Source organism: Scomber scombrus, chromosome 10, assembly GCF_963691925.1.
Source record: "Scomber scombrus chromosome 10, fScoSco1.1, whole genome shotgun sequence".
Lineage (NCBI taxonomy): Eukaryota > Metazoa > Chordata > Actinopteri > Scombriformes > Scombridae > Scomber > Scomber scombrus.
In genome coordinates this window covers 26,036,528-26,062,199 of record NC_084979.1, presented here as the reverse complement: position 1 = coordinate 26,062,199, position 25,672 = coordinate 26,036,528, and the positions used below count along the sequence as shown (strand labels likewise).

Below are 25,672 nucleotides of genomic sequence, written 5' to 3'. Positions count from 1 at the left end.
TGATACTGAACCTCCTTGGGTTGGGTTCATTACATCATTGTACATGAATGCCCTGTCTTATCATCGTGATTGTTACCACTGACGGAAAAAGTGGCACAGACTATTAGAAGACATATTGGTCATAACCATGTGTGGGTTAAACAGTAGGTGACCCTGTGTCTTAACATCTTCAAAGGGACCTCCAGTATTCTGAAGGATGGATAGATCTACACTTAAAATACAACTCTAGTGAGGGATTGAAGAGGGGGCATATACATTTGATATAGTCACAATACCATGTGTTGTACCTCAAGATAGATACATTAGATAGATAGATAGATAGATAGATAGATAGATAGATAGATAGATAGATAGATAGATAGATAGATAGATAGATAGATAGATAGATAGATAGATAGATAGATACATTAGATAGATAGATAGATAGATAGATAGATAGATAGATAGATAGATAGATAGATAGATAGATAGATAGATAGATAGATAGATAGATACAGTAGATAGATAGATAGATAGATAGATAGATAGATAGATAGATAGATAGATACAGTAGATAGATAGATAGATAGATAGATAGATAGATAGATAGATAGATAGATAGATAGATAGATAGATAGATAGATAGATACAGTAGATAGATAGATAGATAGATAGATAGATAGATAGATAGATACAGTAGATAGATAGATAGATAGATAGATAGATAGATAGATAGATAGATAGATAGATAGATAGATAGATAGATAGATAGATAGATAGATAGATAGATAGATAGATAGATAGATAGATAGATAGATAGATAGATAGATAGATAGATAGATAGATAGATAGATAGATAGATAGATAAATAGATAGATAGATAGAGCAGGAAGAACTTACTAATTTGGGGTATTGAATATATTTGTGTATTGATCATCAGACAATCAAACAAACTGTTGGATTCTTTACATATAATAAAAATGAAATGATTTTATGTGACAAAGGACACAAAAAATAAGGGATTCATACAAATTGGTAACACGTCTATAGCTAATTTGAACCACAGATCTATTTATAATGTATCATTCTTAAACCTTGATTAATATTACAGAGAGTAGAGAGAGAGTATTTTTTAGGTGTTAAACCTCTAACTTTTGGAGAAACAACACACACTATCACACACTACACACTATCACACAATATCATATCATATAACATAGCAATAATGTTTTATAACCTTTAGAGCAATGGTCACCAACCCTGCTCCTGGTGAGCTACTGCCACCTGATTCCAATAATTAACTTGTTATCAAGCTGCGTGATAACGAGATAGTTATTAGAATCAGCTGTGTCAGGGTTAGGGTTAGGAGATACCTAAAACATGCAAGGCAGTAACTCTCCTGGAGCAAGGTTTGGTGACCACTAAATTAGAGCCATCAGTCTTCACTACTACATCATAAAATTAAATCCTCATAACTAATATCTTATTAAAACTATTAACTAGTCATTTAACAAAAATCCATGTCAATAGATATAAGTCAAATTTGACAGGTCAAAACTTTGTAACACCTATAGGCTACAAAAGTATAACATTTTAAAAAATATTTTCATTTTTGTGCTGCTGCATTTTGGGCCACTTTAGGAAAAGTCATCCAATTTCAGGGTAAAAGAAATGTGGGTTGTTTTTTTTGTTTTTTTGAGCTGTCAAATGTCAAAACAGGTCAAATTTGACCCCAAACAGTCTGTAAGGATTACAGATTAATCACCCATTTATCTGTGAGTTGTGATAGAGACTAATAATGATGGTGAGAATATGAACAGTATATAAGGGTTAAAACGTTCCTGGTTTAGGCTTTATAGGCCCACGTGAGTGTGGTTACTTTAATGTTAATGATCTGGTGACTGACTAATACTCTGGAAAAGGATAGGCGTCATGTACCGTTAAAGTGTCCACGCCTTTTTCCGGCAAGCAGCAGCAACACTAAGTACGCATTATGCCCAATTCACCATTGTAGACAAGGGGAAACACCACCACCAGCACCACCCGAAAGGACTTATTTTCATTACCAAGTAAGGAGGGTAAGTAAACAAAAAGAAGGACCCGATACTTTTACAAAACCGAAGCTAACACAAATAAAACCCCAAAACAACGACGACGTAAATGTTTGTTGATTTTTACGCAAGCTAGCGCAGCCTCGTTTGACCTGACAGCCATTGCGATTGCGTAGATTTAACAACGTTTTTATTATTATACGCACATTTAAAGACTCATTCAACACGGTTTAACCTATTTCCCCATCTTAATAGTATTTATATAAATTCGGCATATAACCTATTGAACTAGAAATTGGATTTAGGTTTATAATAGGGTGGATTTAGGCTCAAGGCATTGGCCGCCCACAGTGTGTTGTGGTGGCGCAGAGCTGCCTGCTACTTGTTACAGATCAAATCTTCCGACATCTTTGTGTTGTTTTTTATTTCCAAGTATGCCGAATTGCTTGTAAAAAATGGCACCGTAGATGCATTGTAAAATAGCTCGGTCATATCAACTATATGAGCACAGTCACGTTGGTTAGATCAAATATTGACAGATTGTAAATGGAGTTTGGTTTTTTAAGATACGGAACAGCGGGCAAAGGGTCGGTGCATGTGTCTACAATGATTATTCAGTTGGTAAAACACATTTGTTTTATTTCTTTTGATTTAACTACTTAATATTGATGTGTTAGCTCGGTTTAGTAACTCGAGCATGTAGCCTAACATACTTCTTAATCATTGTAAGATTAAGGATATATAAGATCATCATTACTATTATCAACCACATTAACCATGTTTAATACTCTGATTATCCATTACTTATGTTTGTATTGTTGTTGTTGTTTTTTTTAACCAGACAGGGCTCAGTGACTTCAGACTCACCAGACATGGGTGTGTCCTACTTCCTATATCTGAGCTGCCTTGGCCTTGCCATTACTGCTCAAGGTGAGTAGCAGTGCAGATAAGCTTTAGTGGATAGGTGATCAGACATGGAGTTGATGTTTGGTGCAAAGTTAACATATCCTAACTTGTTGTGCTCATCTTTCTTTATTTCATTTCCTTTACAGATCAAGACTGTACCCGACCTGTTGGAAGTCCTAACACGGTTTTGACCGACAATCGTGACACATTCCCATCTGGGACCACAGTTACTTTTGAATGTGTAACTGGCTACATAACAGCTGGAGGGAGTGCAAGGATTACTTGTACAGCTGGCACTTGGAGTCCTTTGAGACTGACATGCGAGAGTAAGTATTAACATCTAATTTTTATAATCTCCTTCCTTCTTAATAGTAGCAATATTTTTTATATTTCTCTCATTTGGAACCACTTTTCATTTTATTTCTTGTAAACATGTAAGTGGTATGAGTGGCTGATCATGTTTACTGACCTGTCTGTTTACTCAGTCATGTTTGATGGTGGAATTCAATTTTTCTTACTTCAGGGAGGAACTGTGGCTCTGCTGGAGAGGTGGAAAATGGACAAATTGATTATCCGGAAGGTACACTGTTTGGCGATAAACTGGTGGTCACATGCAACACTGGGTTAGTAATAAACTGATTACTGTGATGGGTCATGTTCAGAGAATAATTAAAAAATGTATTAAATGTTACCATTCAGTGTTTTTATGTTGATCACATGAAATGCAAGGGTTAACACAAGATATTTGTAGTCTGAAGTCACACTTTTTTTAAATGTATTTTTTTATTTCCTTACTAGTTTCATAGTTGTTGGCAGGCATGAAATCTTGTGTGGCGTCAACGGGTGGATAGACAGGTTGCCTGTATGTGAAGGTTGGTGCTCTCTGTGTTAATATGAGGCACACGACTACGTTAAAGACTTTGTTTGTTTCCATATTAACACATGTCATTTTTATTTTTGCAGTGGTGACTTGTAGTAGCCCACCTCCATTTGTGGATGGCACTTTCAGTCCAGTCCGTGACACATATAATTATGGAGAGGTTGTACAGTACAAGTGTCAAAAAGATTATACACTCGATGGATCAAAATCTATATCCTGTTCAGAAAATGAACAATTTAAACCCAGTCCACCAACATGTGTCAGTAAGTGTTTTAGCAACCTTTCTCAACATTTTCCTAAAGTAATCTCCAGAATCTGGAGTCGGTTATTTGTGACAATTTTGTAAATTTCCATTTTTCAATTTCTTTTTTTTGCAGAGGTTGATTGTCCCGATCCTCTTATTCAAAATTCTGAGTTTGTACAGGGCTCTCGACCCCCTCATGGATACTTGGCTACAGTGACATTGAAGTGCATAACTGGATATCAGATGACAGGAGAAGGTACACTGACATGTCAAATAAATAGTCAGTGGTCACCTGGACTTCCAAGTTGTACAAGTAAGTTATTTCGATGGAATTACTACTCACTACTAATTATACACTAATTTCAGATTTTCAGATCACATTTTACTTGAGATTAGCTGAATGAGAAAATATTTAGTATACTTAAATATCTGCAGGTTCCCTTTCAGACTCAAAATATCTTAAGCTGCATTTTTCTGAAAATGCTTATTTAAAAAATTGTAGGTTAAATCCATAGTATAATTCAAAGTCTTGTACAACACATCTTTTCTGCCAGATAAATTTGACAAGTTTACATAGATTACCTTGAATATGAACTGTGTGTGTGTGTATGCAAGCTTGTAAACCAATAGGGTACAGCATAGTATCGCAACATTTTGCGTGACAATATTGTATCGATACACGGACACCGAGTATTGATCTTTTATTATAGAAATTGCAAATGAAAATTGAAGGTTTTTTTCCTTTGGGGACATAATTTGCAGTTAAAAAAAGGTAATGAATTGCAATATATCGCAATATATTTAAAATCGCTGTAATATTGTATTGTGACACAAGTATCATGATGATATCGTGTCATGGAGCCTTCCCACCCCTATAAACCAATGCCATGAATGTGATCATTTTGGTGGAGGTTACTAATCTGTAGCATATGTTATTGATTTTGAAAAGTGATTAATTATTAAACCATCACCAGAAAAAAATACCTAAAATTTTTCGGCAACTTTTTGGAGCAAGACCGTGATAAAGCGCAACATATTTCTTCTTTTTGTTGTTGTCCATGAAAGAACAGGGATCTGCTCACTTAAATCAGCATACAATTAGAACTAGGGTTGCAGAGAGGCGGAACATTTACGATAAATTTCTGGAAACTTTCCATGGGAAGTTAGAGTGGAATTTTGGAAATATTCCAAGTTGGAAACTTCCATGATAATTATAGGAATTAACTGGAAATTTGGGGTAATTTATCCAAACTGTATCAACTGTATACAAATATAAACATTTCATATTGTCATAAGTAGACAAGCATGCAAACTAATACAATTAACCCCACTAACGTATCGTCAAAACTTACTTGACTTCATGTAGTCCTTGGATTCAAATGTGTGGCTTCAATAGTCCAGGGTTCTTGAAATCATGTGTGCATGTGATGGAGGAATGCACAGTGCATGTAGGGGGTGTGGCCCTGCAGTAAGTAATGTGCTATGTGCATGTGATTGAGGAATAGGGTAGATATTCAACTATATTTGCACTAAATCTGGTTGTTTTAACAAAGAGTAGTATGCTACAAGATATTTTTTCTACCTAAATTGAAGTTCCCTGTTATATGCTAACATTCAACTTTGTAAATGTTCTAGTTTATTCCTGTTAGTTCTCATATATACCTGTTAATTCTCATGGAAAGTTTCCTACTTTAAAATTCCTGGAATTTTGCAAACCTAACTAAAACAGAAAATAGCAGCATTAATTGATAATAGGAACTGCAAAATATTGAACTGATATCATGGATGTTGGTAAAGTAGAGAGTGACTGGATTGCATCAATGTTTGCTCTAAAATGAAAGAGTACAGTCTCTGAAAAGTGCCTGGACATTACTTTTGTTATGATCTGGCACTATATAAATAAAAATGGATTTAATTGATACACATATTTTGAGAAAATTCTATCTTCAGTGTTAAATTTGTTGATAGTAGGGCTGAACGATATATCGTTATCATATCTATAGATATGAACATGCAAGATATTAATATTGCAAAAAGTGACAATATGATATTGGAGATATAAGGGATATAGGACGAGATGAATAGGGAGTGCTGGCAGGCAGAAAGCCGGTGAATCAGATCAATAACATGTTATTTTCTGATTGTTTCAAAGCGGTTACATTCAACAGCACATATAAACTTCCCCACACACCTCCACCCAACTTTGCAGCTCCGCCTCAAACCTCTAAATCTGAAACGCTGGTGTGCACATGCAGCAGCTTTAGCTTCAGTGTAAAAAAGCAAAGGCTGAATGAGAGATCTTTTTTATTTCCATCTGTAAAATAAATCAACTCTGATCCTGATCCACTTCTAAGTAAATCATCTAGAAGCGGAGTCTTTTATTGATAAGTAAAGACAGTTAGTTTAGTTATTTGAAAAAGATTGGTTTAATAAGGACTTAAAGGACTTTTTTCCTTTCTTGTAGATATAACCTCTTAATTTTGCGCTCATGCTCTAGAATTGCTATGAGGTCTAAATGTCAAAGTGAAAATATTGGTAACGCTCAGCTGACAGAAGCACAAAAACATCAGTGTTTTCAAATTCACCATAATTGCACAGATAGTTACTGTAGAGAAGTAACAAGCGGCAGCGTGTGGAAATGTATTTGAACTAGTTCATGCTGCCTCTTAATTATGAATCAATAACATATTGAAAGTGAATAACTGTATGTGATCTTAGGGCATCCCTGATGAGTTATTCCGTCCTGAATATTCCCTTTTCTTCTATATTTTTGCAGGAATAGAACCTCCAACTAAACCTACTCCTCCTACCACCACAACCACCACCACCACCACCACCACAACCAAACGTCCTAATACCACAAAGCCAACCGGTAGAGTCAATTTTAATGTTACAGAGTCATCTAAAGCCATACAGGGCGTTAACCTAATGCAATTATTTGTAATTTCCTTTTAAAGGATTTAACATTCAAGATATAAATTTCTCACAGTATCTGTAGAGTAAATATTGATACAATCCAGTCATGCTCTTCTTGAATTTATAGCAGCTGTTTTAACTGCATGTCTCTTTCAGGAGGTCCTGGCCCGACTCCACCTGGTGAGTCATCAAAGTTATCTCTCATGTTTAATTAATTAATGAGACTTTTTACCAGGTCACAAGCCGTAGAACAGCATTAAAGTTTAATCAACACAATTCTAACTTGTATTTATTGTTTCTTTCAGATCACAACAAAGGACATGTGTTGAGGGACGTGCTTATATCTTTAGGGGGTAAGTTACAAATTCATCCTTGAACAGTAAACCAAGAATGTGAAGACATAACGTTGACATGATTGTGATGATGTTAGAAGAACAGCACGGTCATGTTATGGTTGACATATAATATAAACATGTAGTTCTTTACAGAGCATCATGTTCCTGCATGAGTCAACAAATAAGAAAAACTTGACATGTTTAGCCATTAGAACAGGCACATGTTGTAATGACAGGATGTCACTTTGTCATTAGTGTTGTTTGTGTTTTGTACATGACATCATTTTGTATTTGAAAGGTTCATCTAAAGTTTGAATAATCATTTGAGTTGCTGCTTTGACAAACAGTAGCATTAAAGATACTACCATAATTTTATTTTTATTTTATTTTTTTAATGCTGTGAATTACATGTGTTGGCCTCATGGCCAATCATCATTTTACAGCTTAATCTTCAAACATCTTTTTTTTGTCATCAAAGTAATCGTCGGTCTCTGCGGTCTCGGCACCATCATCTACTTTACAACACGCAAAGGGGGAAAAAAAGGGTAAACTGTTGTTTTATTCAGTTTTGCAGACTAACCCTGATTTGCATTATTCTAGATGTTTTTGTTTGCTTCTCAAATCACTTTTAACAGCGCTCTCTCTCTGCCACGTGTCTCACGCTTTTTGTTTCGTATTGAGTCATCTGAGCTTTCTCTTTGTCTGGCAGTGTTAAATGTTGCATGTTTAAATTGTCTGCATTTATAAGGCTTTTTGGCTCAAATGTTTTCTTTTACCACAGTGCCATGTTGTCAAAAGGGTGTTCTGAAATAAGCTCTCTAACATTCTCCTACTCAGAGCTGTAGGTTTGTCAGTAGAAAAGCTCGGCCCCAAGTGCCTCCTTTTTAAAAATAGTGGTTTAAGTCAAATTCATTTAAATGTGGAGGTCAGCCAAATGTTGCATAATAAGAATACTGATTATCAGAATCAATTCAAGGACTACTCAGTTGGACTATTTGTACTCCAGCTTGATATTTCATTTCCGGTTCATTCAGTTTCATTGGCATATTTTAGCTGTTAAGAGAGAAGTAGTGGTTACTGGCATGTTTGTGGTAGCGTTTCTCAGGAAACGCCTTTTTGTTCATGTTGGGGCAGAGCCATTTGGGTATGATGCCTAAGTTCCTGTATAGGAGAATGTCATCAAAATTTAAGACTTCATTAAACATGTCACATGACATGACATTGGTTTTAGGGCTCATATCCTCTGCAGGTAACGTATTGTTATGCTTACAGATGAAAAAGTGCAGGCCATCAGGCGAAAAATGTGACAACAGAGCATTTGGTGGTATTATAGTCATATATTGTATTTGTTTCTTCTTCACATTTTGAGTGTCAATAAGAAATGTGAAGCATTCACACACTTGATGATTGAAGTGTAATAATTTTTTCCCATAGCAACTTCATTTAAAGAAATTGGGGCAATGGACCACATGATATAAAACAACTATTTGAAAATCTTTTGGGGTGTAATCACAAACTCCCTGTGCAATAATGACTCTTGTGTGCTTGTTCATGCTGTGGTTATGTTTGTTTGTGTTAGCAGCTACACTGCTCTCAGAAATGAGTCAGTATAGACTTCATACTACTGAAGTACTTGGTATATCAAAGTAACACCCACAAGAATTTGGATATTTCAACTATAAGAGTCCGATGGATAGCTTTGTCTGCTCTTTGCTTTTAAAGCTTACAGAAAAAGAAAGGTGCTTGTGTCTGTGTGTGAGATATTCTTTGTAAATCGGTGGTCTGTAGACCTTTGGGTGAAAAGTGTGTGTATGTGTGTGTGTGTGTCCCTGGACTTCTCTTGGCTTCTTTTTTGCCTGGTCATCAAATGAATATATGTTGACCAATCCTTATTGGATTACAGCACTGAGAATGACAACCCTGACAAAGAGGCAGCAAATCATGGAGAAAACTTAGCGCTCGCGGTAAGAAGACGGACCACCAAGCATATTTGAACTCTTAATGACTTTATGACAAATGAACATATAATCTAGGCAGAAACATTTGTATAATTTAATATTGTGTGCCCACAGTGAATTACTAATGCTCAAATCTGTTTTCCTTTTCCTTCCCACTTCCACATTATCCTGGACAACTAACTATCCTGTTGGACAGCTGCCTGTGTTACTTCTCCTATTAAATTTTTCTTTTACAGGGCCATCGGGTATTTTTTTGTTTCTATTAAAATGTTTAATTAATTTTTTCTCTCTCTCTCTGTCTGTAGTAACCGGAGCAGTCTTGTTGGTCCAGCATTTCGGGCTATGAAAGCGACTTGTTGAGAAGATGGACAACACTGGTTCAAACAAGTCTTTGAATGTACTTCCACATCTACCCTCCACATGAACGTTATGCTTTAAGCGGTTCATCGGAGTAGCTGACAATTATTTAAACCTTTTACAGGCCACTAAGTGAAATGTTTGGAATGCCTTCACATCAACAGTTTTCTTGTAATTATGAAGGAATGGCGTAAATGAAAAGCTTCAACTTTTGATTGTATGTATGCACTATAGCTCAGAGCATCAATCAGCCTGGTCATTTATGGGTCAATCAACACTTGCATCTGAATTACGCAAAAATGATAAACAAAACAAAACAAAACAAAAAAAACAGCCTTGGATATAGCCGCTATTCAATATTTTTTTCACTCAGAAACATTCACAAATCAAGGTTAAATAGTGTTATTTTGATGCTTAAGAACAACACGTCCTCTTACTATTGACTCATAGAGATGTTGCACTATCACTGTATCTGAAATGGAAATGGTAAATTCCTCAAAAACAAATATTGTAGGTGAAGTAGAGAGGATATATTGCCAATAAACCAATTCTCCAGTCTTCAGATTCAGTTTTCACCACTATAAAGTCACAATGGCATCTGTAAAATAACCTCCCGCAAAGTGCCTGAAAAAAAAAAAGGCATGTTCCTTATGCCTTAATGTGAAGATTCAAGTGTTTTAGCTTGTGTGTTAATTGTTGTGTTTTTATTTCAGTAATGCTTAAATGTTAGCCTTGTTTGGGTCAGTTAAAAGATATTTTTTTAATAAGAAAAAATTGGCACCAATGTTGGCATACTGGTTTTTGTGCCCAGTTTCAAAGACAAAAGGTCTTAAGTTTGTTTGTTGTCTTGATATTTTTTGTTGAGATTACTCTTCCAGAGAATCAGGCAGTCCAGTTAAATATGATTAATTTAGTATTAAGACACAGATATTGTGTCTTTGGTTACATAAAGATGTATAGAGACTGATCTCTGAGATTTTTGCACTTGCCTGGCTTCAATTGTATTTATTAAAATGAAATGTGTGTAAAAACATCTCATAACAGTTCTTGTATTGTTTATGGAAAATTTCAAATTCACCATGTTTTCTAATCAATTAAATAAAACAATAACAAAGTTAGTCATCAGTGTCTTCACAATATACATGTAATGTGAATATCTCAAATGAGCATGAAACGTTGATGAAACTCATTAGAATACATTCAGTATTTGTCAGCTACCTCATGTATATTCATTCATCGTATTATGTGTGCTTTTGCAGTGAGAGGAAAAACAAACGTCCACACAGAAATTTCTAGAGAAAACATGAGACCAATTTGCAATTTTATTATTCACATTACAGACAAGTCATCTGATACAGTTTATAGGCGTCGCTATTCATTAATAAGTCATAATACAGTAGTCATTTGTAAGCACCTTACTATATTCAAATCAATATTTACTGTAATTCTCTATACATTCTAAAAATGTAATCATCAACAAAACTTTACAGTAAAGTACCAAATATTTTAAAAAACATTAAAGAAATAAAACAATTCATCAATGAGTTAATCATTAAGCTGGAAACCATTTACAGCTACTCCAAACATGCCTGAAACTGTCGGTGCAGAGACAACCTCCCTGTAATGTATTATCATGTGTTATGGTGCCACCTTGTGGATTTGACACTAAGTGGAAAATTGTCCAAGTGATGCTTTTATGAAGTTGGCAACTCAAATATCCAGTGATGGAAAATACATTAACTCAAGTGCTGCACTGTAAATTAGTACATCACTATTCAATTTAATTCTATTTCATATGCCACTGAATTCAAGGGGAGATATTGTGATATTGTGACTCCATTTGTTTGACAATATAGCTGCTGTTCACTTATTAGACACAACAGTTTAATATAGATCAAACTACCCAAAATTATAATAAAGTAGTTAAAATTGTCTCAAAATTGACTGAATTCAATATTATAAAACTGCTACACATTCATTCATTAGTAATACAATCCAGTAACATAATATGTAATAATCAAATATAAGTAAAAGCTATGTGTTACTTTTTATTTAATATATATTTTACCTCAGTAAATGATCTTAATCATTCTACATAGCAAACATCTTCTCAGATATAACAGACAGACAATGGATCGATGGCTAACTTGTCACTGGTAATTCCCAAAGAGACTAATTAGTAGCCACTGTGAGTGTGATTTCATGAGGTCTTTTTAAACAAAATGTCACCACAATCAACACACAATCTATCAAATAAAGAGCTCCGCTTAGTTGCAAAATCCTCAAGGAAAGATGAGATCTGTCCTTCACTGTAACCGATTTCAAATGGTGCTAGAAACAAAAGCAGACTCTGAACACCGAAAGAAATCGGTCAACCTTGGAGAGAGGACAAAGAGCTTGAGCTGTCCAAACATCCCTGTTCACTGGTGGTTTGCGGCTCGCTGAGTGGCGTTTCAGGGAGGGGAACATTCCCGGTGAAGTCTCTCTTAGTTTCACCTTTCTCTATCGCTGAACACCTCTTGTGACACTTCACAGCTGCCTGTTGCTGGTAAGTGAAACACACTTCCCACCCCAAGAACACTGATTTCAAATGGTGCTAGATAGATGACAATACTCTAAGCCACCATCTGAAACCAGCTTCCAAGGGGGGCAATTCTGACAAAAGGCATTGTTCTGTTCACTTTTGAATCTAGAAAAACAGTGGAAAATAAAATGAATACTAACATAATATAATGGACAACAATGAGTTGCCACTTTGACACAAGAAAGAAGCAATTCTCCTTTATAATGGATGTAGTACAAGCATGAGCCCCTGGAGGGGATTTCAAAAACTTTTTAGAAAGACTCAATCAAAAAGGATATTTGAGAGTACAAAAGAATCGCACAGATGCAGCGTCAGATAAACACGTACCTTGATATCCGCATGCATGTGTAATTAACAAAGAGCCTAGAACAATACTGCAGATGTGAAACTTACTGATACGGCAGTAGCCTTAGAGACGGCCCACGATTTGAAATCTCTAACACATACAAAAGATTTTTATTGAACTATTCTCCCTATTTGATTAATATTTTAAAAAGGGCAAAATGGTGTCGTGGAAGTAGAGAGGAGTTTGTCAACACTGAACTAATTATGTATTTTGAATATCATTAGACATCTATTTCTCATCAGGTACTTTTACCACTCATCACTCCAAATTATAAACCCTCCTCAAGATAGTAGAGGCACTCAGACGCATCCAGTATGTAAGAAAGACATCAACATAGTAATATGGCATTTAATCAAACAGCACTAAGTCTTTCAGTTAGAGGGGTTGACTCTGCATGAGGGCACTGAAGCGGTTACATCTATTGTATTGTATTGTCATGTTTAGCCTTAATATTTGCTAATAGAACAATTAAGTTAGTTAAAAATCCCTTATTGGTCTCCATTACACTGATGCATATCATTAAGAAAGTAATGGGCATAGTAAGCTGTAAATGGTGTTGTCTGTCTCTACCTTGTTTTTGATTGGACCGAGATGATGTTACAGGGAAGCATGACAGATCTTTAAGACTGTAAAGGACCCCATATGTAATTCACTCTAGGATGATCCAGGCTCTCAGGCTCCTGACAAGAAAGAAGTAAAATTCATAGCCCTGGTTCAGGCCACAAAGCAGAGACGAGGGAAGCAATATGAAGGGAGAGTAAGACAGAGATGAAATGGAAAACCACTGAGAAAGCACCAGAACACATCTCTCTCTCTCTCTTTCTCAATCTATTTCTCTCTAACACGCCCACGCCACTGATGTGATACTTGATCCAAGCTTTGCGGATGTGCGAAGGGCCAAACAAGAACAGACACACAAAACACTGCCACTGCATGTCTAATAACATACAGGCTCACCTGCAGCTCTGTGCAGACGCACACGAGTCCTGCCACTGCCTCGACAATTCGTCTCCTCTCTGTTGCCTGGTAGAATAGCGAGGATGGGAGTGCGTTGCTCTCTGGCCACTACAAGGAACAAGCAAGGAAGTGGTATTCAATCGCTGGCAATGAGAGCCATGACGCAGACACGCAGCTACAATACACTGAGAGGGTTGGGCAAGGACAGGTAGTGGCCAGTTCACTGACTCCTTGCCAAGTGCTTCAACAAAGTACAAAACTACCCAACTGTTTCTAATATGCCTTTTTCCTCCTGGTGTTTTTACTCTTCACATGTAGGTGAACAGACCACTAGCAATGAATTGTCTCTGTGCCTCCAGAACACACACCCACACACAGCCTGCTTTAATTTCTTCATGTTTATAAGGACAACTCCCATAAATATTACTTGTCTTGAATCAAGAAAGCCAAGCTCTGGCTTCAAAACATTATATGCAATTTACACATTGCCAAATATTTGCCACACTGACCAGCTCTGATCAGAGGGCCATAGGTGTCTGGTTCCTTTGCCCGGCTGGCTCAACCCAACCCTGTCAGTTTTCTTTTTCGGGTTGTTTGTTGCTTGTGTGCCACTGGACCTGTTGTGTAATGCTTATAAAAGATTTAAAGGGACAGGAGGCCTTCAGAGAGTGGTCAGTGTGGAGCACCCTGGGGAAACCCACGAGGGAGTATATCTGCATGGCAGTCCCTGTTTACAGCGATTAGGAATAAAATACCAACAGTAAATTGCTGAATGATTTAACTGCGGTCAATGAAACATGCATCATAAGCAGTTTTTTCACTCACATCTACAAAATAGTTAAAATATTGTTTTAAAAATACACATATCATGAATCGACTGTCTGCAGGGAAGCTGGAATAGTCTACTGTCTCTGACTGTGTGTGTCACGATTAGGCCTTGTGTTGTTGTGTAGCCTACACCTACACGGACTGATAGACTAACTAACTGTAGTGTTAACCCCCACAGTGGTGAGGAGACTGCAAGAGTAGCAGCTTCAGCACTGGAGCTACAGATTGTCTTCTTTCTTACAATCATCTCTACGAGAGGAAAAATAAGTAGGCAGCAATAGTATACAGTATGTTATACCATCAGCACATTTAGAAGAGAGGGTGAGAGAGAGAGAGAGAGAGAGAGAGAGAGGCAGAGAGACAGAGAGAGAGTGAGAGACGCTGACTGTAGAAGCAGGAGCTGCAATGCAGACCACGGGCAGCCACACACACACTCTTGCATCATCTCAGTAATGTGGCATCTTTCGGACTTTGGACTTCGAGCGAGGAGAACGACAAGACCTCACGTGTCTAGGGATTTAAATCATTCCTGCGGTGCCTGTGGTTGCCGCTCTCAACATGTAAACACAGGAACCGGACAGTGGCAAGCAGGCATGTTGTAGAAGATGCTGAGCGCCTGTCTTTTACTGACAGTCCAGGGTGAACAGGACACTGATGTGTAACTGGAAATTTGTAGGGAGGTTCCTGGAAAGGACTATTTCTGAAAATTCTGAAAAATACGGACAATATATTATCCAACAAATAAACAATATTTGCTTGGGTTTAAATAGATCTTTCTAAGCTTTTCCAGTCATTAAGATTTTAGCAGTTCTTCCAAGGAAACTCCTGTGTAAATCAACACCTGTTTATACACTTAAGAGAACTAAGCAAACTGAAATAACTGATAACTGATTTTCCCTGTTGTTTGTACCACATTTAAAGAAACTTCTATGGACTTACTAGGAAATTACAGTGCCGGTAAAACAAAGCGTTAACAAGGCCAGAGGTTTGCCTCTACGGCATTGTAGACATCAGGGATGGACAGACGTCTCAGCATCAGTTCATCACTTATAAATATATACACACAGAAACACAAGCAGTGACGCACCCTGTAAAAACATTGCTGAAAACCATCTGATTCATCACTTATCTTACTTCTCTGAACCCAGATAGGAAACACATTTAATCATTTTTACAAAAATCCCCACTTCCTTTACTTGTAATTAGCAATATATTAACAGGTCAACCCATATTACCATCCACATTGTTGTTTCTGCAACTGCAAAACCTTTGTATGAGAGAACAGCACCTCTTAACCAATCAGATGTTGAACTCCAGCTGCTTGCTTGTACTGAGCCAATAAAGCACTGCTGTGCAGCTTGTGGAACTGGGGGAGCTCCTCCCATCCAATGAGAATCTAGCTTTGGCACGATGGCCTGTGATGCAGCAGCTTTACGAAGTTCAGTTCATGTGAACTGGAGTGAAGCCAAAGCAGAGTCACCAACAGAGCAAGGTAAACAACTCCTTTTTCTTTCTCCCTTCTCTGTTTATCTATCTTGGTTTTTTTCTCTCTCTCTCTGATCCTGAGCCATGACACTTCGCCCCTTCCATTGCTCCTCTTCTCTAGGAAAGAGATAGATAGATAGAGAGAGAGGGAGAGATAGAAGCTATGTACTGGTTAAAGTGAAGTCCAGCCCAGAAATGACTGCGTCACCGTCTCTGTCTCTCCTAACTACGCAGAAACAAATGTGTCTTGGGAAGGGTTATGTCAAATCCCAGTGGCCCTTGAGGGTGAAAACAAATCACATGACATAACTGCCACTAGCAACCAACACCGAGCTGATGTGTTGTCTGATCGCTGCATACAGCTGGATGCCAGTCTCTCCCTTTCCTTCAACTCCATCAAGAGTTAACAACAACAAGTAGGCCAGCGGTCATCAGTCCGAGAACAGATACAGTACATATATATATACATATGTAGCGTCATAAGTTGTCATTCTTAGCTCAATTCGACAATGAATTCATCCTGTAATTTCTGAAGGCTGCTGTAATATCCACCTGGCTGAATTTGTGCACACTCCCATATCATGGTGTATTAAACATATAATAGTGTTTCATAATAGGTCATCAGACGGCTCCATGCATGATTGTATTCACCTATTTGCACTACTGTAATCATCCGTATTCCTTGAGACGATGGTGGCAAAAAGGCGGTGTTCGAATACCTTGATAATTCTCTTCGCTGTGATATTAAGAACCTTCCAGAATATTCTTTGTTAACCCCTTTGTCGCACCTCTGCCCACTTAACACACACACACGCGCACACACACACCTTACCATGCTATCAAAACAAGAACTAAAGAAACTGTGTCATATCTTCAGCATCCATGTTGAAACTCCCTATATCAGCTCACAGGAACTACACAGCACACACAGACACACGCATGCAGGAACATATAGTAGCGACAGGCAGTGCAGATAAAAAACTACCAAGGAGGAAGAAGAAGAGGAAGAGAAAGCCGAGGTTGTCCGAAACCATTGTGTCCACTCCAGGTGGAAAACTCGATGACTGGGCTTCTGTTATCTCAGCTTCTGTTTCTCCCGACATGAAAAAGTGACGTAGCAACTAATCCAAAATCTCTCCTCTCTCACTCTCTGACTTGCTCTCCCTCCCTCCCTCTACATCTCTCTCTCTCCCTTTCTGCTTGCCTCTCAAACACACGCACTCTTTATTTTCATCTTGTTGCAACAGCAGAACTGCTATTAGACTGCTACTTCGAACCAACACATATACACAGAAACAGATCAGACCCCACACAGATGCATATGTACGTGCAAATGCACGCACATACACGCACAGACGTGCACATGCGCGCGTGATCACGCTATTCCTCTTCCTGAGTGTGACGCAGCACTTAATTCTCTGTGCTTTTATATCACTGTTGTGACTACACAACGCAGTTTCTTGATCAAGCTGAGCCAAAAACACACTTTATAGCTGCCACACAAGGCAAGAGAGCATGAAATGACTGCAGACCCTACCACCATGGCTCCCTGTCCCCCACTCTGTGACGTTGTTGTGTCCCCATTTCCCCCATGTCCCCTTATAACTGGGTCTCTCTCCCTTTTCCGCTGCCCTCCTCTCTGGCAGTCTCCTCTCTGCTCTCGGTAAGAGACAGACTCTGGTTCCTGTGTCTGTGAGGCTGAGCTGACTGAGCCTCCTCGATCACCTGACAGCCCACTGGTTTTAAAGGCACATCACCAGCTTGTATATCAGTTGCATAAGCACTCAGATGGTCTTTTTTTAGATAAGCAGAATCCCACATTAGACAGCATTTACTGTCTAATGTGGGATTTTGCTTATCTATGAATTTGCACAAATGGAAATATTTACAGTACATGGTGCTCTGGTTTACATCATTATGCTATTCTTTTGTACAACCCTTATGCTGATTAACAGAGAACATAGAATGTATGCTCTTTCTCATTCAGTGTTTCCACTTTTTTATCTTCCAGAATGGTGAAGGCGTCAAAGACCACCACAACCACACTCTGCCATCGAGCCTAAGCCTACAACACGTACTTCCCCTTTCAATTCAACTTGAAGCTTCCTACTGCAGCTTGGCCCTAAAGGAAATGCACAGTGCCATCCTCTGTTTCTATTCAAAAGAATACTGTTATTCAACTAATTTTGAATCTTGTAAAATGACTAGAAGATTAGAAGGAAATAACTGTAAATGAATACATAATGGTATCTTTGAATGGACTGTGTCCCTGCTTTATAAATAGTATGTTTTGGTTCAGAGCAGAGTGTAAGGAATTTGGGTGTTTGAAGTTTATCTGATTGTTCACATACCTCAATCAGATGATTCCTCATTTCTAATGTACACAGATCTGTGGGAAGATATAAGGAGAAAAACACTTTTTAGAGTGCAACACCACAAAACAATGTACCAAAAATCAAAAATGGCCTTATAAAAACGAGTCAAGAATATAGAATACTACATCAGCCTCATGAATGCCCTTGTAGCCATCCCTTTCCACGACAGTCCAGCTGATTATCTGGGCCGTGGCATGACAAATGAACAACAAGGGGATCAAACTATAATAGGATTATGTTACATGTTAAAATCAAGAGATGATGAAGAACCATGAATTATGAATGATTTCCCTCTGTCAACATTCAGAGTTAGTCAAATTAGCCAATTTGTGTTGGGGGTAGCAACCACTACAATAATGCAAACAGTGTCCAGCAGGGCAATAAGAGGAACAAGCTTGGTTTTGTCTCTATTATGAGCTTGTCTGTTCTCAACAAGGCTGTGCCTATTAGGTCTGTCTGCATTTCTGAAGCATAAAGTCCCCTTTATATGCTAAGCTGAAATGAAATCTTTGTCTCAGTTAACAGGGTAAACAAAGTTTCTTTCTGTGTCAGTTTACCACCACACCCATTTATGATAGAGATATATGACATTATGCACGAAATGCCTTCATAAATGGTTCATCATTTTTAAAAACCAAGAGGAATACTTCTACAGGGGCCAATGTTTATTCCTAACATCATAAACACAGGCTGGAACTCAAATGTTGAAATGTGTTCAACTACAGTTTGAGAAAATGTTCTATGCTGCGGCGTCTCACTAGCTGCATAAACCTTTGTTTACATCAAATATTTCATAGGCTTTGTTGAGCCATAAAAGCATAAACAATCCCTCTAGTTTGATGCCTTACATTTTCCATTATCCTCCAATTACACGTATAGATTTCCATCCAGCATTTTATGTGGCTGTAAATTTTCTTCCCATAAGCACTTGCAGCTAGTGATGTCTTAATTCCATGCTAGAACCAAAAGGATAAGGAGCTCACAGCTTCACCTTATAGGACTGAGAAAGGAGAGCATCGGTAGAAGAATCAGCTTTCACCCTCCAGCTTTATGGGAAATGTAAAGGATTCGAGGGATCAAAGCATGTTTGCTCTGAGGAGACTGTTATACGCTGAGGGTATTGATCTGAGGATTGAGGTCTATCTGCTCCTTTAAGATACAGACATCCTCGGTGTGCATCCTACGCAACTATAATACCACTAAGAAATCTGCATGCAAGTTGACCAATTAACTGTTTAGTGCTACTTTTCCTGCTACTGACGCTATGGAGGAAAAAAGAATGGATAAAAGATAATTATTCAAATGAATATATTAAACAAATAACTGATGCCTTCAATGTTTCCCTGCCAGTTCTACTATAACCAAACCCAGTCAGACTCATTACAGATATTCCAGCACAATTTATAACTTGGTAATTCCTGCTTGTCTCAATATACCGGCCTGTAGACTGTAGAATGTGAATAAGAAGTTTTACTGTGATGCTGATTTGTGTTTATGTTGACAGACACGCTACAGCTTTAAAGATACATCCAAGTAGTCCTTCCTGTCTGCTATTTATGCTCCTCATCCAGTGGGCAGTGTGTTAATTTTAGCCATGTCATCTATCAGCCATGCCTGTTCCACTTCCTAAACCTTAATCTCTCCATTTGGAAAGGTGCCCAGTCAGCTCCATTGATATTTTTTTTTGGCTGTATTGGGAACAATGGGCATGCAACCACAAACATTTTAATTGTGCATATTCCTTGATGTAACAATGCACATCAAGTCATTTTTATTATAAGTAACCCTGGAGTAAACATAAGACGTTTGAACTATTTACAGTGTTTTATTCAAATTGTGTCATCTCTTTCTGTGATTACCTGCTTCGCAGTGAGAAGAATGCAAACTGGCTCCCGTCAGGCGTTGTCTGCTTGTGTTACAGCGTTGCTCGCTGTATGATGAAAAACAAGTCTCAGAGAGCTTTATCCTCAGCAGATCCTGAGAAAAACCCAGGCATTATTTCATGGCATGTTAAATTTACTACAGAATGCATTCAAACGTTTCCTCTCAGCTAAGCAGTTTCTGGCATCACAGTATTGGATAAGTCAGAGAGAGAGAGAAAAAAAGACCTTTGTACAGAAATCATGTGAATATGTACCTTTATGCAGAGTTAATGTGTCACTTTCTATGCAGCTTTGGTGTCATTTTAAACTCGAAACGTCATCTGTATGCACTGTATGTATATGACTGCTGACTTCTGGCCACACCCTACACTTAAAAACTGCAAATATGCATCTGGCCAACTTTTAATCAAAAAGACAGATGGCTAAAACTTTTTTGACAATGACTGATATAAACAGTGGGCTGCTGCTGTCTCTTACTGAATCTACTTACCTTTTAAGGAGTTGAAATCAAAACCTGTTTTCTGTCTGTGAAAAGAATGATAGCAATATTCATCAGGAAGGTAAGCAATTAATATGTCTAAGCTTAATTCTGTTGTTTGTTGGATTATCTAATATATTCATTTCCCAGGGCCTATTTTATCACAACACTGAACAACATTTTTTTCTTACTGTGCCTCTGAAGCCGTAAGCAAATGAATTGGTCAAACGACTGCAGTCAGTTTGAGGTTTTGACGTCATTTGATGTCATAACATTTTGTTCAGAGCACAGAGATGGATGTGCTAGTCTTTCTGTCAACAGTGGCTAGGCATAAAACGAATAAAAACATGCATTTATTGGCCTCATTTAGATGTGTTAACTGCATTGTTGCATGGGTATTTCCCAATGAAAAAACTGACTCAGTTCAAGACCACTCTTTTGGATAACTTCATGCTCATACAAGCTCTATGGCTGCAGAAATACGCCATCCTGTGTTAAATTAGGGTATTGCTTTTGGGGGGGTTTGTTTACATCAGGAATAAAAAGTGCGTATGACATAGAAACCTCTGGATGGATGGAGCTGAGTCAAGGCCCTGGCACAGCTCATGCAATATATAGATTTACAAACAACCAAATTGGATTTTTGGAAAGATTAAAAAAACCAAAACCCCAACAACAACTAATTTAAAGGAAATCTCTGAATATGAACAATGGGGAAAAACAACCTCACATAATTTTAACTACACACAGTCAAAGTCTCTTGAATGAAGTAACTATTTTAACATGTTTTTACACGTGTTACAATTTGTTTGTTCAGCTGGAAATGTTAATATAGCCTACGCACATCATGACACACTCTGACAGGTGCATTAGGAACAAAATTCAAGTGAGTTGCCTGTAATGAAAATTTCCTGAAAAAGTAGAAACAATAATAATGGATTATCTCACGAATTATTTTTTAGTAGTAGTTTCTGCTTTTAAACTTCCTGCTATGAATTTGAAACTATTTGATATCAAAAGCTGGAGAAAAAAATTACCTTCCGATCTGCGCCGTTACTAACAACAACAAATGATTGAAATGAATGATATGAAATGTTTTCATACATAGTCTACATAAACAGCAGTAACATCTACCTTGTCAATTAAATCGTTACGCAGTACCGCATGGATGCTTGGACCACTCACTCCTGAGGAAAAGTGAAGTGCGCAACATCCTCCTGCAGCAAGCATCCACAGCACACCTCTCCATCCCATCCTGCTCCTCAGTGGCGCCGAAGAAAAATGAACCTCAAATCCGCACAGACATGTTTTATGAGGAAACAGCTGAGAGCCAAATGCCTTGCTTATTTCCGGGTAACGTTGGAAACAACGCTGGAAACTGCGCACCTACAACGCACTAGCCAATTCGCCTTTACGCATGCCTTTAATAAGAAGAAGCGTTTGAACAATTTCAAAACTATGTATATATTTAACAAACAAAGAATGACAATTGTGACATTATAGGAATATTATACAAGTATTAAAAGAAAAATAAAGTAGGATAACATATCAACAGCTTACCAGCCCACCACAGACGCACCGTAACCTATATCCAAGATAAGGATACATATTTAGGTTATACATTCATTGGAGCAGTCACTGGATGTCAATAAAGTGTTTCTCTTCTCAGACGAGATGACTTACCAACCACGCCTCTTTCGCAATACGTTGCGAAATTACCTCAATACCACTCAGTCACCGTGTCCACAACTCCCATCCACCTCCGCGTTGTTATTAAAATCCAGAGTGGTCCCCTGCCCCGACCAAGAAAAAAAAAAGAAAAAGAAAAAAGGAAAAAAAAGAAAACATCATCCATCGACATTTTCACAGCAACACAACCAAGACACGCCCCCCAGCGCACACACCCCCGTTTTCTCATTGGACGACGCACCGAAATGCGTCGACAGGATCACGTGCTTCTGACGCGTGTTTACAAACAGGCGCAGAGCGGGAGGAGGAGGTGGTGCAAAGAGAGGCGAGAGGTTTCACTCTTATGCACCTCCGGTTTCAGTCCAGCTTTGTGGTTTTTTGGGTTGTTTTTTTTTTGCTTTTTTTTACACCGCTCCTGTTTTGTTTTTAAGGAGCCAATGAGGGTGCAGTGGTATGAGTGCATCAGGAAATGTCGTTCAAGCCCGCAGCAACCTTCAATTTATAGTTACAAGGGGATTTCATAGGCCTGACAAGAGGTTTTACATGTTAATTTGCATAATATGAGACACAGGGGGTTGACTGGTTTTTGAACATTGTGATAACATATCCCGTAAGCTCACTTTGCCACTCCACTATTTTCAGCCCTTTTAGTCATTTGGAGGATCAGCTGAAAGACTGAAGCTGTTGATGTGGTCAAAATCTGTCAAAATCTGTCCCAGTAAACGGTGAAGTGACATCTGGGAGAGTATCATCTTGATGGGGAAAGCTCGCAGCTGTACAGTCAACTTTGATGTTGGACTTTTCAAAAAACTCCGTAGCCCTTTATGTTTCCCCCTAGTTACCTGCCTTCACACCTGTTATAACATCTTATAGGACATTAAATGTATTATAGATGCATATATGTAGGCTGTATATTCACAGGAGATTCCATGTTGCACAATAGTTCATATTTATATGTAAATCTTCACTTCATGTTAATGGAAGTTGGAATAAGTTAATTTGTTTTTCAAAATATGCTTGTCCTGACCAGAGTACATTCCTCCAGTTCACAATGGCTATTAAAAGATCCCCTTCAAATGTGCTTTCAGTGCAAGTGATGTGGGCCAAATTCCACAGTGTCCGCAAGTTCACAAAGTCTCTTTGTGCAACAATTCATTTAAAAGTTCATCTGAAGCTAATATGAGGCTTTGGCATTCTGAGTTAATCCTATCAAGTGGATATCTGCCACATGTACAGTCTTTTTATCATCAAATTCCATCTTTCCCCGTTAACCTGTGGAGGAAGTAACAGAAACGGGGACTTTGGCACTAAAAAAGACTGTTATGTTGTAAAGTTATGTATTTGATTTGATTTCTTTAAATGCATTTTTGCAGAAGGAGGACTCTGGATTTTGTCCTCCACCACTCACATTATAACTGCATCACGAATGGATCTTCTAGTGGTCAGTATGAACAGGAGGAATGATTACAGCAAGAAAAACCTGTTTAAAATTTCATTTAGGCACCTGACTGACACTTTTTCAGGTCTGCCTTAAAACAACAATCTGCCCTTTAATAGAGAGAAAGTGGCACCAGGATGTGATGTTGGCATGACTCAGATGGCACCACACCTTGGTGTTGAAGAGTTAATCTCCAAAGAGCTGTTATCAATGATGTTGAGATTGTCCACATACTTGTGGATACAGGAAATATTTACCATCCTGATTGGTCATGGTATCTGTGGACTTATATTTAATAGTCTCAGTGTAATAGTGTTATATGATGATCTAATGAAAAAAGTAGGGATAAAAGAAGCCTGATGAGACCCATGTTTTTAAAATAGTATTGTTAGATTTAGAACCATTAATCATTGTGTTATGGCCTATCCTGCAGGAAGTTCTTACCAGTATTGGGTTAATCTTTAAACTAGAGAGGCAATTAAGAGAAGTATGCTGACATTGTGACGTATTATAGACTGTTACTAACAACATTGCCCATGTAAATTGGTAACTTAATATTACCAATTATATTAAATAGCCCAGTAAGCCATGACAGTGTGATAGTAAACAAACACGCACGTATCAGCGCCCTGAAATCAACACTTTAAATTGACTTTTTTTGCTCTTCCTCCTGTGACAGTAACGTGACATATTATATGTTGAAATACTTTTCCACAAACCCAAAAAGCGTGAGATTAGCAGTGATAGTTATAACTTTGACACATTTATCAAGCAGCTTTATCAATGCTGAACACAATGTGTATGAGAACCGGCATTCTGTTTAATAGACTCAACATCCTACATGACTGATTTTAAAACTCTGGGCTATGTAAGTCATATTTCTAAAATTATACAAGTTATTCTTCCCCTTAGTTTATTCTTTGTTTCTATTCACTGTGACTTTCATGTTTTCAGTTCGCCCCTAAGGCCACAGCAGGGGGCATCCTAACCCAACAATATCACAGTCAAACCTCACTTTCCTCTATCCGCTCCACTCCATGTAATATCTAGTTCGGATTATGTAAATGTAGATTCATGTAAATCACTTGTTGAATGTTGTTTATGTGCTCATTGCCAAGTGTGTACATTTCAAATGAATTTTCAAATAACATTTAAGTTTTATGTTTCAGTTAAAAAGAGTTTGGAAGCTGCTATCTAATCTTTTTAATTTGCCTGATAAATTAGACCCATAATATGCACTGAAGTCAGTTTTAGTAAATTAGTATTAATTTGAGATCAACTGTGTGGACTTATAGCGTAGTTTACTACAGGGTGTGATGTGTTTTTTTTCTGTGGACAGTTGCATCACTGGAAAAAAGAGCCAATGCCTTCCAGATTGTTTCCTTCAGCAGATGTTAGGAATTGACAACGACAGCATGGAGCAATGTGCAGGAAACAGACGGGATATCAATTTAAGTTTCTGTTGTTATTTGTTGTTAAGGTGTCTATGGAGACAAAATATTACATCTAAGATGTTCATAGTTGGTTCATTAGTGCATTCATTATTTTTGTGATACAATGCAGTCCCCTCATATTTACAGTGATTAAATCAATCAGAGCAGAATGGAGCCTTAGAAAACTGTAAAGTAATACCACAGGAGATTTATAAATTGGTAATATAAAGTTTAACCTCATACCATACCACACACAAACCTGTATTTAATTAACACAAAACAAACATGGTTGTGACTTTTTATCAGGGCTAAACATGTTAAATGTCACAACAGTTAAAAAACTGATCTTTGACAAGGCTGTCTGATGGGACGATAACTTGTAGGATGTGTCTGGTCACTCCCTTATGTGTGCACATTAGTCAGTGGGGCCCCATATTTGTCTTACAGAGGACCCCTCCCTTAATGTGGATCCCAGCTTTGAAACTGCATAGCACATTTCCCATCATGCATGTTTTTTTTTCAGACTGTGTGGAAGTATATTTCTCTCTCT

The 25,672-nt window shown here is 37.8% G+C and overlaps 1 protein-coding gene and 2 long non-coding RNA genes across 7 annotated transcripts; 1 reads left to right on the top strand and 2 right to left on the bottom strand.

The window, feature by feature from the left end:
- Window positions 1–1,937: 1,937 nt before the first annotated feature.
- On the top strand, window positions 1,938–10,744 carry LOC133987818 (membrane cofactor protein-like). Of its 5 annotated transcripts, XM_062427279.1 has the most exons (13): window positions 1,938–2,057; window positions 2,872–2,960; window positions 3,083–3,262; window positions 3,460–3,559; window positions 3,735–3,808; window positions 3,900–4,079; window positions 4,194–4,373; window positions 6,837–6,932; window positions 7,133–7,156; window positions 7,282–7,329; window positions 7,790–7,856; window positions 9,215–9,275; window positions 9,575–10,744. In XM_062427279.1, exons 2-13 carry the CDS (start codon window positions 2,903–2,905, stop codon window positions 9,575–9,577), a joined length of 1,071 nt encoding a protein of 356 aa, XP_062283263.1. In that variant the 5' UTR covers window positions 1,938–2,057; window positions 2,872–2,902; the 3' UTR covers window positions 9,578–10,744. The 5 variants fall into 5 exon arrangements, with proteins under 5 accessions (XP_062283263.1, XP_062283264.1, XP_062283260.1 ...); XM_062427280.1 differs by lacking the exon at window positions 9,215–9,275; XM_062427276.1 differs by lacking the exon at window positions 9,575–10,744 and having other exon boundaries at window positions 9,215–9,555.
- A 191-nt stretch (window positions 10,745–10,935) lies between these two features.
- Window positions 10,936–13,601, bottom strand: LOC133987820 (uncharacterized). Its single transcript, XR_009925586.1, has 2 exons — window positions 13,514–13,601; window positions 10,936–12,315 (listed from the first exon to the last, which is right to left on the bottom strand). It is a non-coding gene; the product is annotated as an uncharacterized LOC133987820 (long non-coding RNA).
- On the bottom strand, window positions 13,591–20,138 carry LOC133987821 (uncharacterized). The gene is made up of 3 exons (XR_009925587.1): window positions 20,061–20,138; window positions 18,178–18,215; window positions 13,591–13,621 (listed from the first exon to the last, which is right to left on the bottom strand). It is a non-coding gene; the product is annotated as an uncharacterized LOC133987821 (long non-coding RNA).
- Window positions 20,139–25,672: the final 5,534 nt, after the last annotated feature.

Excerpts from the sequence above, each read along its gene's own strand:
- LOC133987818 (XM_062427277.1), top strand. The coding sequence starts at position 2,903 with ATGGGTGTGTCCTACTTCCTATATCTGAGCTGCCTTGGCCTTGCCATT. Across the intron at positions 2,961-3,082 it reads CCTTGCCATTACTGCTCAAG|ATCAAGACTGTACCCGACCT; the intron begins GTGAGTAGCAGT and ends TTTCCTTTACAG. Across the intron at positions 3,263-3,459 it reads TTTGAGACTGACATGCGAGA|GGAGGAACTGTGGCTCTGCT; the intron begins GTAAGTATTAAC and ends TTCTTACTTCAG.